General features: G+C 33.8%; 1 protein-coding gene across 1 annotated transcript in view; it reads left to right on the plus strand.

Moving 5' to 3' along the window:
• Positions 1–14,877, plus strand: part of LOC136032705 (cadherin-like and PC-esterase domain-containing protein 1) — a 277,185-nt gene that overhangs the window by 83,116 nt on the left and 179,192 nt on the right. The window contains exons 10-11 of the mRNA XM_065713010.1: positions 6,884–7,017; positions 14,050–14,267. Coding sequence (XP_065569082.1) covers positions 6,884–7,017; positions 14,050–14,267 — 352 coding nt within the window. The remainder of the gene's footprint in view (positions 1–6,883; positions 7,018–14,049; positions 14,268–14,877) is intronic.

The following is a 14,877-nucleotide window of genomic DNA, read 5'->3' on the forward strand; positions in this document are numbered from 1 at the left end:
AACCAGTTACTTGAGTCTGCTTCTCTATTACCATTGAATTCCACCATTCCTGTTACCTATTCGCCTGCTCGTATATAGCAGTGCTTTTTCTATATTATCAGGAATCTATTCAGATAATTTATGTAATACAAAAGGCAGCAAGGCAAAACCGGTTTTGACAAAACCGGTTTGTATAGAAGTTCCCCAGCAAGCCAAACTACTTGCCCTCTCTCCCATGTCGTCAGTAAACGTTTCCTAAGCTGTTTGAGGCACACAAAACTGTTTACTTAGGCCTGCTTCTGTATTACCATTGACTGCCACCATTCCTGCTACCTTTTCACCTGCTCGCGCATAGCAATACTTTTTCTATATCTTCTGGAATCTATTCAGATAATAAATCTATGTCTATACCAAATAATGAATGCCTTTTTATTTTGCAACAGGCTAATCGATTTTACTTAAATCAAATATTACGCTGACACCAAGTTATAATTCAGGGATTTGTTTACATCACGTCAATTTAGACTATAAGATCCCCATTACATCCCATAAAATTCAGAACCCATAGAGAGTTGCTCACAAGGGTGAGCTGAGGCCAAAGCTGCGAATCAAATTAATATACATAAATGATCTGTTGGGGGAAAAAGTGAATTATGGAAATGTGTCAAAAGCAAATTATACGGACGGTCTTATAGTTCTCCTGCTTAAAATTACAATGGGTGCTCAAGAAGTCATAATCATGTTTGGTAGACAAGGGAAAACTAAAAAAAGATTCATAACTGAATAGGGTTGCATAGGTTGCAATTCATTAAGCTGAATGCACTGGTGGTGAATCCATGCTGTAATTTTTAATTCAATTAAAATTTTATGAATTTAGTGATTAGGAAAACACTATGAAAACGTTGAATATTAGTTGGCTGATATTATATGTTTTCTCAAATATTGGACATAGCATAAGGGGCCTTTTGATGCTTTAAATTTGCTAATTATCAAAATTTGGTCAATTTTTGTTTAGTACTTTCAATTCTTTGATTTTTGAAATTTTTATCCGATAATCATTTTTCACTTGCTGTGTTAAAATAGAGTTTCATGGGTTGCAATTGATTATGGCTAAATGTACAATTGCTGAAGTCAGGCTAAGGAGTGCTAAGCATGCGGGAGAGATGGGATACCGCTCCAATTTTTTCAGTCAGATGGTAAAAAAATTAGAATCAATAAAATAGTGGCACGTATTTTAGTTCTCTGATTTTCGAAATTATTATTGGATATTCATTTTTACTTCTTGGGTCACAATATGGTTTCATGAAATGTAATTTATTAAGTTGAGCGTAGAGTCGGTGGAGTCATGGAGTGATTATTCTTGCAATAAAAACTTTAAGTTTAATGATCAGGAAAACCCTGTGTAGTATCAATTAGGGAGCTTTAATCTATAACAAGCAGATAATAGCATGGTACAAAAGTGGCAAACTCGCAGAGTTTGCCACATTCATAGTGTTATTAACACAATGACACTTGCAGATTTTGCATAGCAGCTGTGGCTTTTTTATACTCTTTGCTCTTTGGTTGTCAGAATTTGTCGCTTATTGTTTTCGATGATGAAATTATTTTTTGAATTCTTTGATGAGATTTTTTTGAACTCTTTGATGGAATTCGGTTTTGTATTCTTTAATGAAATTCTTTTTTGAATTCTTTGATGACATTCTTTTTTGAATTCTTTGATAAATTTTTTTTGAATTCTTTGATAAAATACTCTTTGGAGTTCTTTGATGAAATTATTTTTTGAATTTCTTGATGAAATTCTTTTTTTAATTCTTTATTGAAAACCTTTTTCGAATTCCTTGATGAAATCCATTTTTGAATTCTTTGATGACATTTTTTTCGAATTGTTCGACGAGATTTTTTTTTTGAATTCTTTGATGAAATTCTTTTTGGAATAATTTGATGAAGTTCTTTTTTGAATTATCTTATAAAATTCTTTTTTGAGTTCTTTGATGAAATTCTTTTTTGAATTCTTTGATGAAATTCTTTTTTGAATTCTTTGATGAAATTCTTTTTGGAATACTTTGATGAAATTCTTTTTTGAATTATTTGATAGAATTATTTTTTGAGTTCTTTGATGAAATTCTTTTTTGAATTCTTTGATGAAATTCTTTTTTGAATTCTTTGATGAAATTCTATTTTTCTAGTATGATTGTGGCTTAACGACTGCATGATTGAAAGCCCTGGATACTATTTTTGGATATTCAAATATTACCTAGACAAAACATGCTTCCTTCCAAGTACCAGTAAACAAAATATCTAGAAATTTATCCTGCTTAAATCCCATGATTTGTATGCTAATTCAAATGCCTAATTTCCAAAAAATTTATGGCAACGTACTGTAAGCAAGTAGTGACTCGGCTCAATAGTAACCGAAACTCCAAAAAAATATAATTTTTATTTCAATATATACATCGAAAGAATCGGCCTATTATGTTGATTACATAAAAAAAACTAGTTTTTTTAACTGAAAGTAAGGAGCGACATTAAAACTTAAAACGAACAGAAATTACTCCGTATATGAAATGGGTTGTCCCCTCCGCAATCCCTCGCTCTTTACGCTAAAGCTTTTAATTGTTTTGAAAAGCAGAATTGTGGCAAAGAGTCAAACTTTAGCGTAAAGAGCGAGGAATTGCGGAGGGGACAACCCATTTCATATACGGAGTAATTTCTGTTCGTTTTAAGTTTTAATGTCGCTCCTTACTTTCAGTTAAAAAAACTAGTTTTTTTTTATGTAATTTCTGAACGTTTTTGAATTAATGCATGTTTGATTTTGGCTCTCCACACATAAATTATTAAAATAAAATTTGCATATTAATTCCTCTTTTGCCTAAATAGCTTTCTCTTAGTTTTGGTTAGACGATTTTGAGAAATAAGGGATGGGGAAGGAGGCCTAGTTGCCATGCAATTTTTCGGTTACATAAAAAGGCAACTATAAATTTTATTTTTTAACGAATTTTTTTATTAGTAAAAAATATACGTAATTTAAGAATTAACTTACGTAACAAACTTTTATATTCTTTAATTTTTATTATGTATATGAGGGGGTTTGTACCCTCTTTATTACCTCGTTCTTTACACTAAATCGTAAGTTTTGTCCCAATTCCTTAAGAATGACCCCTGAATCAGAAAGGCCGTAGAATAAATAGTTGAAATTACTAAAAATACTATAGCATCAAGAGCGAGGTATTTATCTCCTCCTAAATAACTCACTCTTTATGCTAAAGTATTTTTAGAACCCCTCATATGCGTAATAATATCTGTTTGTTTTAAGTTTCAATGCTACTCTTTACTTTCAATTGAAAAAACTTTTCCATGTTTATTTTTTCATTGTTTTTTTATGGTAATTTTAGAAAATCCTGCGCCCTTTTCATTGAATTTCTGTTCCCCCATGACATAATTCTCCAAGGAAAAATCCTACACCATAGCCCCCTCCCCTCAACCCCGCCCCCAAAATAAATAAAAAATCCCTTGAAAACGACTGTACACTTCCCAATAACCATTATTATATGTAAACACTGGTCGAAGTTTGTAACTTGCAGCCACTCCCCCAGGGACTGTGGGGGAGTAAGTCATTCCCAAAGACATAATTATTCAGGTTTTTGACTATGCGGAACAAAATGGCTATCTCAAAATTTTGATCTGTTGACTTTGGAGAAAAAATGAGCGTGGGAGGAGGCCTAAGGTGCCCTCCAATTTTTTTGGTCACTTAAAAAGGGCACTGGAACTTTTCATTTCCGTTAGAATGAGCCCTCTTGCGACATTCTAGGACCACTTGGTCGATACGATGACCCCTGGGGAAAAGAAAAAAACAACAAAAAAACAAATAAACACGCACCCGTGATTTCTCTTCTGGCAAAAAATACGAAATTCCACGTTTTTGTAGATAGGAGCTTGAAAATTTTGCTATAGGGTTCTCTGATACGCCGAATGCGATGGTGTGATTTTCGTTAAGATTCTGTGACTTTTAGGGGGTGTTTTCCCTAAATTCTATTTAGGGTAATATTGCCCTATTTTCTAAAATAAGGCAAATTTTTTCAGGCTCGTAACTTTTGATGACAAAGACTAAATTTGATGAAACTTATATATTTAAAATCAGCGTGAAAATCTGATTCTTTTGATGTATATTTTAGCATCAAAATTCCGTTTTTTAGAGTTTCGTTTGCTATTGAGCCGGGTCGCTCCTTACTACAGTTCGTTACCACGAACTGTTTGACTAAATAAAAAAACAAGTTTTTCAACTGAAAGTAAGGAGCAACATTCAAACTTAAAACGAAAAGAAATTATTTCGTGTATGAGGGGGTTTGCCTCCTAGTCAATACCTCGCTCTTTACAGTAAAGTTCGAATTTTGTTTTAATTCTTTAAGAATGAACCTTGAATCACAAAGACCATTTAACTAGAATACCTAGAATAGCTCTTTTGAACGTACTAAAAAAAAAAAAAAATCGTAAAGAAAGAGGTATTGACTAGGAGACGAACCCCATCATGTGTGTAAAATTTTCTGTTCGATTTAAGTTTTAATGTTGCTCCTTACATTGAGTCGAAAAAATTTGTTTTTTTATTTAATCTCTGCTCGTTTTTTAAATAATGCTAGGAAATCCGGTGTAGAAAATTCCCTCCCCAATGAAAAATTCCTCCATGGAAAGATTCGTCTACAACGAACTGTTTGATTCCAAATATATAAAATTTATCAAGTTTAGTGCTACCCATCAAAAGCTAAGAGCCTGAGAAAATTTGCCTGACTTTCGATGAGGGGAAAACGCTGCCTAATATTCAAGGAATATTAACAAAAGTCACACCATCAGATTTAGCGTATCAGAGAACTCAACTGTAGAGGTTTGAAGCTCATATATACAAAAATATGGAATTTTGCAATTGTTGCCAAAAGAAAAGATAACGGATGTGTATTTACTTGGTTTGTTTTGTTTTTTGCCAGGTATAATCGTATCAAACCGGTGATACTAAAAGATCGAGAGAGGGCTCATTTTATCGGAAATCAGGTGTTCTAGTGCCCTTTTTAAGTGACAAAAAATGTTGGAGAACAGCTATCCTCCTCCCATGCCCCCTTTTCTCCAAGGCTGCACAATAAAAATATTGATATAGACATGTTGTTCAGAATAGTCGGAATATCTACTAACTATGTCGCTTAGAATGACTTGACCCCCATACCCCTTGGGTGAACGACTTATAAGCCATGAGCGTTACCCATTGTTTACATATAGTATTAGTACTGGTTATTGGGAAGAATACAGATATTTTTCGAGGTGAGTGATTTTCCGTGGGGGAAGGGTATTTCTCAAGAAATTTTCGTTGGAAGGGAAATTCTTAGGGATAAATTTCCAGATAAAATTTTACACGGGGAAAACTGGTCGTGGGAACGAACTGTAAGTAAGGAGTGACTCGGTTCAAAAGTCACCGAAACTCTAAAAAACGGAATTTTAATATCAATAGATATATCAAAAGAATCAGCTTATTATATAATACTTATCAGGATAAGTGTTACCCATCAAAAGCTACGAGCCTGAGAAAATTCGCCTGGTTTTATAATATAGGAGAGAAACACACCCTTAACCTTAAGAAGTCTTAATGAAAATCACAGCATCAGATTCAGCGTACCAGAGAACCCTACTGTATAAGTTTGAAGCTCCTATATACAAAAATGTGTAATTTTGCTATTTTTTTCAGAAGAGAGATCACCGATGTGTGTTTATTGTTTTTTTTTGTTTTTTTTTCTGCTGTTTTTCCCCAGGTGTGATCATATGGAAATAGTTGCCCTAGAAGATATGAGGATAGTGCACTCAAATTGAAATTAAACGTTCTAGTGTTCTCTTTAAGTGACCAAAAAGATTGGAGGGCAACTGGCCCGCTCCCATCATCCTTAAATTATCTGATCAAAATTTTAAGATAGTCATTTTGTTTAGTGTAGTCGAAAAATCCAATAAATATGTCTTTAGGGATAAAATAAACCCCCACACTCCGTGGGGAGAGGCCTGTACGTTATAAAATTTGCCCCTTGTTTACGTATATTATTTGTTATTGGGAAGTATACAGACTCTTTAGGGGTGATTTTGTGCTTATGGCGGATTGCTACAGGGATCATTTTATTGAGGAGGGTATTTTTCGAAAGCTGAATTTTCCAAAGGAAACTTTATACTGGGAGGATTTGATAGAATTTCTATACGAAGTTCTTTCTAATTGTCATATCTTCTCTTTACCAACTCAATTAGTCTGTGAAGATTTTCTGCGGGAATTATCCGGGAACTCTTTTCCGCTTATTTTGACATCTGAGGAAAAAAAATCAATAAAAATGGGGCATTCTGTATATGAAGGGATACCCCCTCTTCAATACCTTGCTATTTACGCTAAAGCTCAACTGTTTGTCCCAATTTTTTAAGCGCGGCTACTGAAACATTTTTACATTAAAATATTTGTTTAATAAGAATAGGAAGATTTTTAAAAAGTGCTAACAGCCTTACCGTAAAGAGCAAGGTATTGAGGAGGGAGCAACCCTTCATACACGGAATAATTTCTGTTCGTTTAGTTTTAATGTTTCTCCTTACTTTCATTTAAATAAAAACTCGTTTTTTATATATAATTTCTGTACAGGTCGCTTATTTTTGACTTTTTTCGAAGTTTTACATACCTCCTCTCCATCGTGATATAGGTCCCTTCGTACACACCTGCTAGAAATAAAAAAAATTTGCGGATATGAACCATTATTCTCCTTATCACTCGATTAATTTTTGCCTCAAAGGAGCAAAAAATTTTTGGCATTTTTAGAAAATAAAAAACTCGATTGCCATTCGAATAGACGCTAATCCCTTATATTCTTTTCTCATGTCTCCCTTTTTTGTCATTATTTAGGTAGATGGTATTTACCTTGTCAAAGTTGTACTGATGAACGTTCATGTTCTTGGAGCAACGCCACTTGGATTGAAAATGGATGCCAATTCAAAGAGCTGGAAAAAGAAGTCCAGCGTTGCCTAGCAAATAAAACTGTGAGTACTTAAGTTATAATAGGAGAAAACAAAACCTCGTATTTAAGTCAATTTGTAATATTTATGGTAAAATGAACATATTAAAATATGTGGTCATATTAAGTAATTAGCTATTTTAATCTAGCGAATTTTAATATGTTCTTCTTATTTATTTAATAATACCAAGTTATTTACTGCCTTAATTTTCTTGTTTATATTAATCCAATTTAAGGAAACCATAAGGGAATTAACATAGTAAGTAAAAGTGATGCACCCATTGGCAATATTATTGTCACCTTAAGTCTTATTTGAATCACTTTGCTGCTCCTTGAATGCTTGAATCACTGCTCCTTGAATCACTTTGAATGCTCCTAGCTTCAAAATCTGCTCTTCTTGTACTGGATATTAGCTCTCAGTTAAATTACTTGGAAAAAAAACTGAGTTTTTCTGATAAAAGTAACAATTGAATTCTTAACTTAAGACGAAACAAAACTATTCACTTCACAGTTTATAAAACGTATGTATGAAAAACTGTTTAAAATCAATTGGCTTGCAATATTTCCATGTATTTCTAAAATTCTGAAAAACTGGTTTTTTAATGAAAACTGTGGTTGTTCGAGTTTATTTAGAAAATTGAATTTTATTGATATCCCGGCCTGTAAAAGACTTTTGAAAGCTTTATAATTTTTTCTTTATTTTCTGCAGGCTAGTTGGGGGTTTTTGCTCTCCTAGTCCTATTTTGTTGTGTTTTCAGCAAAATGACAGTTTTTTTTTAAATTTTCACAAATATAGGAAGAGTCAAAAGTCAGTTTATTTAAAATATTTTTTTTTTAGGTATATGTTGCATAAACAGTGAAGCAATGATTTTGTTCGCTTTAAGTTTCAACTTCGCTCTTTCACCAGAAAACTTTTTTGTCGTTCTTTTTTTTTCGTCCCGGTTTAGGTTAAGAAAATACTATAATGCATCCGCAAACCTCAATTAAACTTTCCCCGAAGAAAATCTGCAAACTTGTCGCACAAGGAGTCCAAGGTAGGGGGCTAAAAATTTTACCTATTACATTTTTTCCGTTACTTTGAGGAATCTTTGATAAAGTTTTATTTTATGTGAAGTACTGTCCTATATGAAGTTTTTACATATTTTAGAAAAGTGGTGGACATTAAAATATTTGTAGTTGACATAAAATTTGAAAATAAAAAATCGAAAATTTGTATTATCAGAACTGTGATTTTTATGCCGTAATGCTGAAAAGACTTTTGTGTTTCTCGTAAAAAAAGGATACTTTCATTATTTTGCTTCTTGGACTTCAACATTTTAGGAGAATTGACCATTAATATCATGCTATTGTGAAAAATACAAGGCCAAACCATGAGCAGTATCAAAGGTCATGCGTATGGCCACGCCCTTTTTCCACCCCTGCCTGACAGACTTGTGTGTGACGTCAGAATCAGTATTCAGTTTATGCACCCTTTGACGATGTTGGGGAAATAAAATCCTATTTCCGAAAACTTCGTATGATTACACATTTAACGTTCTTACAATGTCTCAGTGTTGTACTAGCGCTGGAGAAAAAACAAATCGACATATCAGGATTTCAAGTTTTTTAAGAAATTCCCAAAAGTAGGTTTGAGTACATTGCCTATACTGCTAGATGCAAAAAGTATTTGTCATTATGCCTATATAGGTTTTAAACTTGAGTTAAAAAATTTTACTGGGCAGTTGTTTTTTTTAAACTTGATTTTTCATTTTTAATTACTAAGGAGACTTGGAGGGGGTTGCATTCAAAAGGGAGGCTAAATACCATCTCACACTGGTGCTGTTAAGAAAAATCTGTGCTAAGCACACACATGTAGGTATCATTTGTTAGCGCCCTACTAGTGCTGGAGAGATATAAAGAATAAAAAAAGAGACTTAAGTATTTGGAGCTATTTTTGGAAACTACCCAAACTTTGTTTTCTTTATTAACGTTTACTGTTAAGACACACATAAATAAAAGCTGTTGAACTTTCTAATGAACCAATCTTTCGTTGGAACCAATTTTCTTTAAATTTTTTCAATTGACGTTTTTTTTTCAGAACCTGTTTTTAGTTCGACTTAATAAGGGAGGGGGGGTTTGGAAATTTTACATTAGGGAAGCTGTAAGTCTCCAGTTAAGAATATTTAACCATAGGGATTATAATGGTACCCGTTTTATCTCGGGCCTTAAGCTTACGAAGTGGCACCGAAAAGTGTTCTGTTCATCTGGACCGCCACCAAATGTGGGAAGATGCTGCCGAGTCGTTAGAGAAAGCAGCACGCTCACATGACACCCGAAAGCTTTACCAGATCCTGAAGGAATCTGCCAGAGTACTTCTATTTGAGCCTATTAGCTCCTGGAAGAGACGCCAAGGAGGATAGAGGAAGAACTGGTGGAACCTGGCCAAGTCAGACCTTGAACCTATCGGGGGTTTCAGAAAGTTTGGTCACAGATGGGCAACTCAGTGGCTCGCTTTTGCAGAACAGCTGGCAGAAGATCGAACAACATGGTCCAAGAAGGTCTCCAAGATCATCGATGCCGGGCGAAGTTGAAACGCCTGATTCCCGCCACAAGTACAATAAGTACCAAAGAGTGCCATTGTTAATACCATATAATACTTCACGATGTTATTATCAGGGCGAATCTAAAAAAAAGCACTTTCATATGATTAGGAATTTTGGATTGAGCCGTTAAACACATCTCTACGATGTTTCAGCAGCCTGCTAATTCTGATGGTCAGCAGACAATCTATGAAACTTCTAGGGAGTTGGGAAGGAGAGTATACAAGAGGGAGCATTGTACCTGATTTGAAATTTCCGAAAATAGTAATCATGATGGTATCCTTTTCATGTTCTAAGCCATTCCAATCCAGAAATGACACCAAGAAATGCAAGTTTTGGTGCCATTGGCACTTTGTGATAATTTCATCAAGCCAAATTTATAAAAAGCAGAGATATAAAACAAAATTATATCAAATGGCCCTTTAGTAAATCCCGAAAGTGCTCCAGTGCCCAAATAGCAGCGACGACAAAAGAAGAAGAGCATAAATAAGGACACATATCAGTGGTACCCATTCAAAAAAGTGATTTTATATATTGTTCATCGTAGTTGACTGTAATTACCCTGCATGTATTTTTGACAGCGGTGATCCTTGATGTGCTTTCATTTTGATTCGACGCCATTTTCGAGGGATTTCAGGCTCATTTTCAAAATCTCCAAAAATTTCCAGACTATTAAAATTAACCGAAATAATAGTTACCATTCCTGGTTCAGCTTTAACTGATGATTTGTCCCCACTAGACAGTTAAAAAAAAAAGTTCTCCGTCTTCCGGTTCATATGGACCGATGTTCACTCTTTACTAGGTTGCAGCCATCGCTGTTAAACTTTAGCATAAAGAGCAAGGGTGAGGAAAGGGTAAACTCCCTCATATATGGAATGATTTGTGTTCGTTTTGTGTTTTAATATTGCTCCTTACTTTCAGTAAAAAAAAGCTGTTTTTTTTTGTTATTTAATTTCTGACCATTTTTCAAATAATACAAGTAAATGTTCTAGCTCCCAGTGTAAAATTTTGACTGGGAAATTTCTCTTGAATACTTTCCTCTCCACAGAAAGATCCCCTCCACAGAAAATCCCCCTCCCCCAAAATTCGTAAATTTCCCAAGAACAAGCGCTATATGTGAACAATAGGCAAACTGTGTAACTTACAGCCCTTTTCCCAGGGGATATTAGGGACTTTGTCAAACAGTTCGTGGTAACGAACTGTAAGTAAGGAGTGACCCAGCTTAATAGTAACCGAAACTCTAAAAAACAGAATTTTGACACCAATAAATGTATCAAAAAACTGATTTTCATGTGGATTTCAAATATATAAGTTTCATTAAGTTTAGTCTCGTCCATCAAAGGTTACGAGCCTAAGAAACTTTGCCAGATTTTTGGAAAAATAAAGACACTCCCCCTAAAATTAATAGAATGTTAAGGAAAACCTCATCAACAGGCTCATCGTATCAGAGAACACCACTGTTATGATTTCAAGCTATCTGCAAACATTTGGATTTTTGTACTTTTTGCCAGAAGAAAGATCATGGTTGCGTGTTTATTTGTTTTTTTGTTTTTTTCCCAGGGGTGTGTGCATCGGCCCAATGAGCCCAGACATCGAGAGAGGGCTTATTCTAACTGAAATTAAGAAATCTAGTGCACTTTTTAAGTGAACAAAAACTTGGAGGGTAACTAGGCCCTCTCCCACGCCACTTTTTCCCAAAATCGTCCGATCAAAACTTTTAGATAGTCATTTTGTTCAGCATAGTTGAAAGGCCCAGTAACTATGTCATTAGGGATAAAGAAAACCCGCCACCCCCCACAGCCCCTAGGGGAAGGTATTTAAGTTATAAAAATTTGCCCATTGTTTACATATAGAATTTGTTATTGGGAAGTATGTATACATTTTTGGGGTGGAGAGGGGAGGAAAATTTTCTACTGGGGGAGTTTATTTGGGGAAAATTTTCATTGAAGAGGGAAGGTTACAGGGGGTAAGCTTTTCGAAGGGAATTTGATACTGGTGGAATTTGCCAGAATTCCTATACGAATTTTCTTTATTTGTCTTGCTTTCTCTTTACCGACTCAATTTTACGCGTGGAGATGTTAAGGGTAACTGTCTGGGGTAAATTTTCACCAGGATCGAAATGTCCAGAGGATATATCCCTGGGGAAGGAGATTTTTCCGTGGAGGTTGAGCTAGATTTCCTGCGTTACTTAAAAAAAAAAAAATCAGAAATTAAATTTTAAAAAAGTTAAAAAAAGTAAGGAGTAACAATAAAACTTAAAATGAACAGAAATTATTAAGTGTATAAGGGGACTGCCCATCTTCAACACCTTGCCCTTTACGCTAAAGTTTAGTTTCGTCCCAATTCTTTAAAAACGACTCCTGAAACGCAAGGGTCTCTAATTAGAACAATAAATGACTTCTTTAAAAGTGCTAAAAAAAACTTAAGCGTAAAGAACGAGGTGTTCAAGAGGGGGAAACCTCCTCATACACTTAATGATTTCTGTTTGGTTTTAAGTTTTAATGTTACTCTCTACTTTCAGTTGAAAAATAATTGTTTTTTTTTATTTAATCATCCTTAAAGGCATTCATCCTTATTGCACATTTGAACTAAAAGGCTATCTTAAAATTTTGATCAGATTTCTTTGGCGAAAAAAGGAGAGTGAGACAGGGACTAGCAGCCTTCCAGTCTCATTGACCATTTCAAAAGAATAATAGAACTTTTTATTCTCATTTGAATGAGTCCTCTCCTGATCTCTTAGGGCCAGCCGTTCGATAGGATCACCCCCGAGAAAAAAGCAAAAAAGAAAAAAATAACAAAAGATGAACGCGTATCCGTTATCTTCCTTCTGGCAAAAAAGTACAAAATTCCACGTTTTTGCAGATAGAAGCTTGAAACCTCTAGAGTAGGTTATCAAATATGCTGAATCTGATTATGTAATTTTCATTATGATCGGCTGACTTTTTCAGTGTGTTTTTCTGTTTTCCAAAATTCGACAAATTTTCTACGGTTCTAGCTTTTGATAGGTTAGATTAGACCTAATGAGTTTTAAATGTTTAGAATCATAATTAAAAGCTAATTCTTTTGATGTATCAGTCGCTCGATAGGATCACCCCTGAGAAAAAAGCAAAAAAGAGAAAAATAAGAAGAAATGAACGCGTATCTGTGATCTTCCTTCTGGCAAAAAAGTGTAAAATTCCACGTTTTGCAGATAGAAGCTTGAAACCTCTACAACAGGGTTCTCAAATATGCTGAATCTAATTATGTGATTTTCTTTATGATCAGCTGACTTTTCGAGGATGTTTTTCCTTTTTTCAAAAATCAGACAAATTCATTATCAATTTTATATATTTAAATTCAGAATTAAAAGCTAATTCTGTTGATGTATCAGTGATTATCAAGACTCCGTTTTTTTGGATAAAAAATTAACAAAAAATAACTTGCTGTTAGATAAAGTCGCTGCATACTAACAGTACGTCACTACGAACTATTAAAAAAAAACACTTAAACAGGGGAGAGAGGAAACGTCAAATGCTTAAATTTCATGATTTATTCAAATATAATAAAACTTTTTCTCTAGTGTTTATATAATTTGCCAATTAGCTTCTGGGGGAAAACGATAAGAAGCTCTGATTTCTTAAACAACGAGAGAATTAATGAAGTTTGGAAAGAACATGGGGTACCATTCGTCTGCCTCAGTTCATAATTTATGACATTAAAATGGTAAAATCAACCGAAATAATGGTAACTCAACCGAAACATTTGCAGAAAAGACTAGCAGCACTAGATGGCAGCAATTTCAAACCCCGGGGTGTATACTTATTTTTGGATCTTTAACAAGACACACATTCTCCCACTGAGTGAAAAATGAAAATTATGCATCCGCTTGGGAATGCAAAGTAATTCTATAAATATACTTGTTAAAACGTGTTACACGAGGATTTCACGAGTATCCACTACAGTGGATTCTCGTTGTTACAACGGATTTCCAACGAGCTTAGAAATAACAACAAGATAATTAAACATAATAAAATTTAAAGAATCAAAAACTCGCTTGAGGTAGTAGGGAATAATTGCAATTTCCCAATAAATAAAGCTAAAAATTATTTATGCCACCGAAATCTGTAACTTCTGTTTGGAAAAATTTGAATTTTACATGCAAGAATTTACTCACTTATTTTTTACATCATGTGTCGTATTTGCTATTTTGAGTTTTGATATTTTAAGTTGATGTGAGTAGAATTGTTTATATGTACTAATTGCTCCTCAATTCTTGTATTTATGAGGAAAATAAAAGTGTAATAGTAATTAATTGATCCTGTCCTAATCGGTTATTAATAATCTGTCTCTGGTATGCTTGTCAACATTTTTTGAATAGTTTTGTTTTTCACGGAAATACGCCTTTCCTTACTTCAAATCGCAAAAACACACAACTAGAGTTCAAATTTAATGTGTTTTGTTTTTACGACAAAATCTAGACCAACATATGCTATTTTTAGGTTTTATTTCTTGGTGATTCCACCCTTAGAGGCATGGTACACAGAATTATTCAAATGGCTAATAAAACTTTAGCCACCGATGAGAAACTACACGAATACCATATATTTAGGAATGTTAATGAAAATCGTACGTTTATTGCTTTTAACTACTACCCCATTTTTTGGAAGAAGCAGAATACGCAAAAAAGCTTTATGGAGGCTTTGAGGCTGCTATTTAGGTAAGATTGTATATGTTCGATATATTTCATTTATCGAACATATAATATTTTTATACATACGAAATCATTCAATATGCTATTGTTTCATGTTTTCGATATATCTCATTTTCATATATTCGATTTTATCAGAGGCTTTAATAACGATGCGGATGCAGAACTTTAAAAAAGTGTTATATTGAAAGATAAATGTAGTTAAAGATGTGAAAACGTAAAAAAATGTCTTTTGGGTGTCTTAATAATCTTGACATACATTTAATTAAACAGACTAACGGTTCCAACACAATAGAACACAAAAAATTCTTTTGTAAATTTTGGATTAATATGTATAGTAAATTCAAAGATATCTAAAGGATAGGGTGTTAATGCCCAGCCCAACGTCAATATGAATAAAAATCTCTCTAAGGATTTTAAATCTATATGATTAAAAATCTTCTTCCTCACCCAGCAGTAGTATGGTATTAATACGGTCCAAACGTGCATCATTAGTATAACTAGTCACTATCCCTGCCATGGGTGAATGCCATAAACGACATATCCTGTCAGGACATGATTAACATTTATTTGACCTTAACTGAATAAGAGGAATGACAAGTTATTATAATAATTAATA

This window comes from Artemia franciscana, chromosome 11, assembly GCF_032884065.1.
Source record: "Artemia franciscana chromosome 11, ASM3288406v1, whole genome shotgun sequence".
NCBI classification, from domain to species: Eukaryota; Metazoa; Arthropoda; class Branchiopoda; order Anostraca; family Artemiidae; genus Artemia; species Artemia franciscana.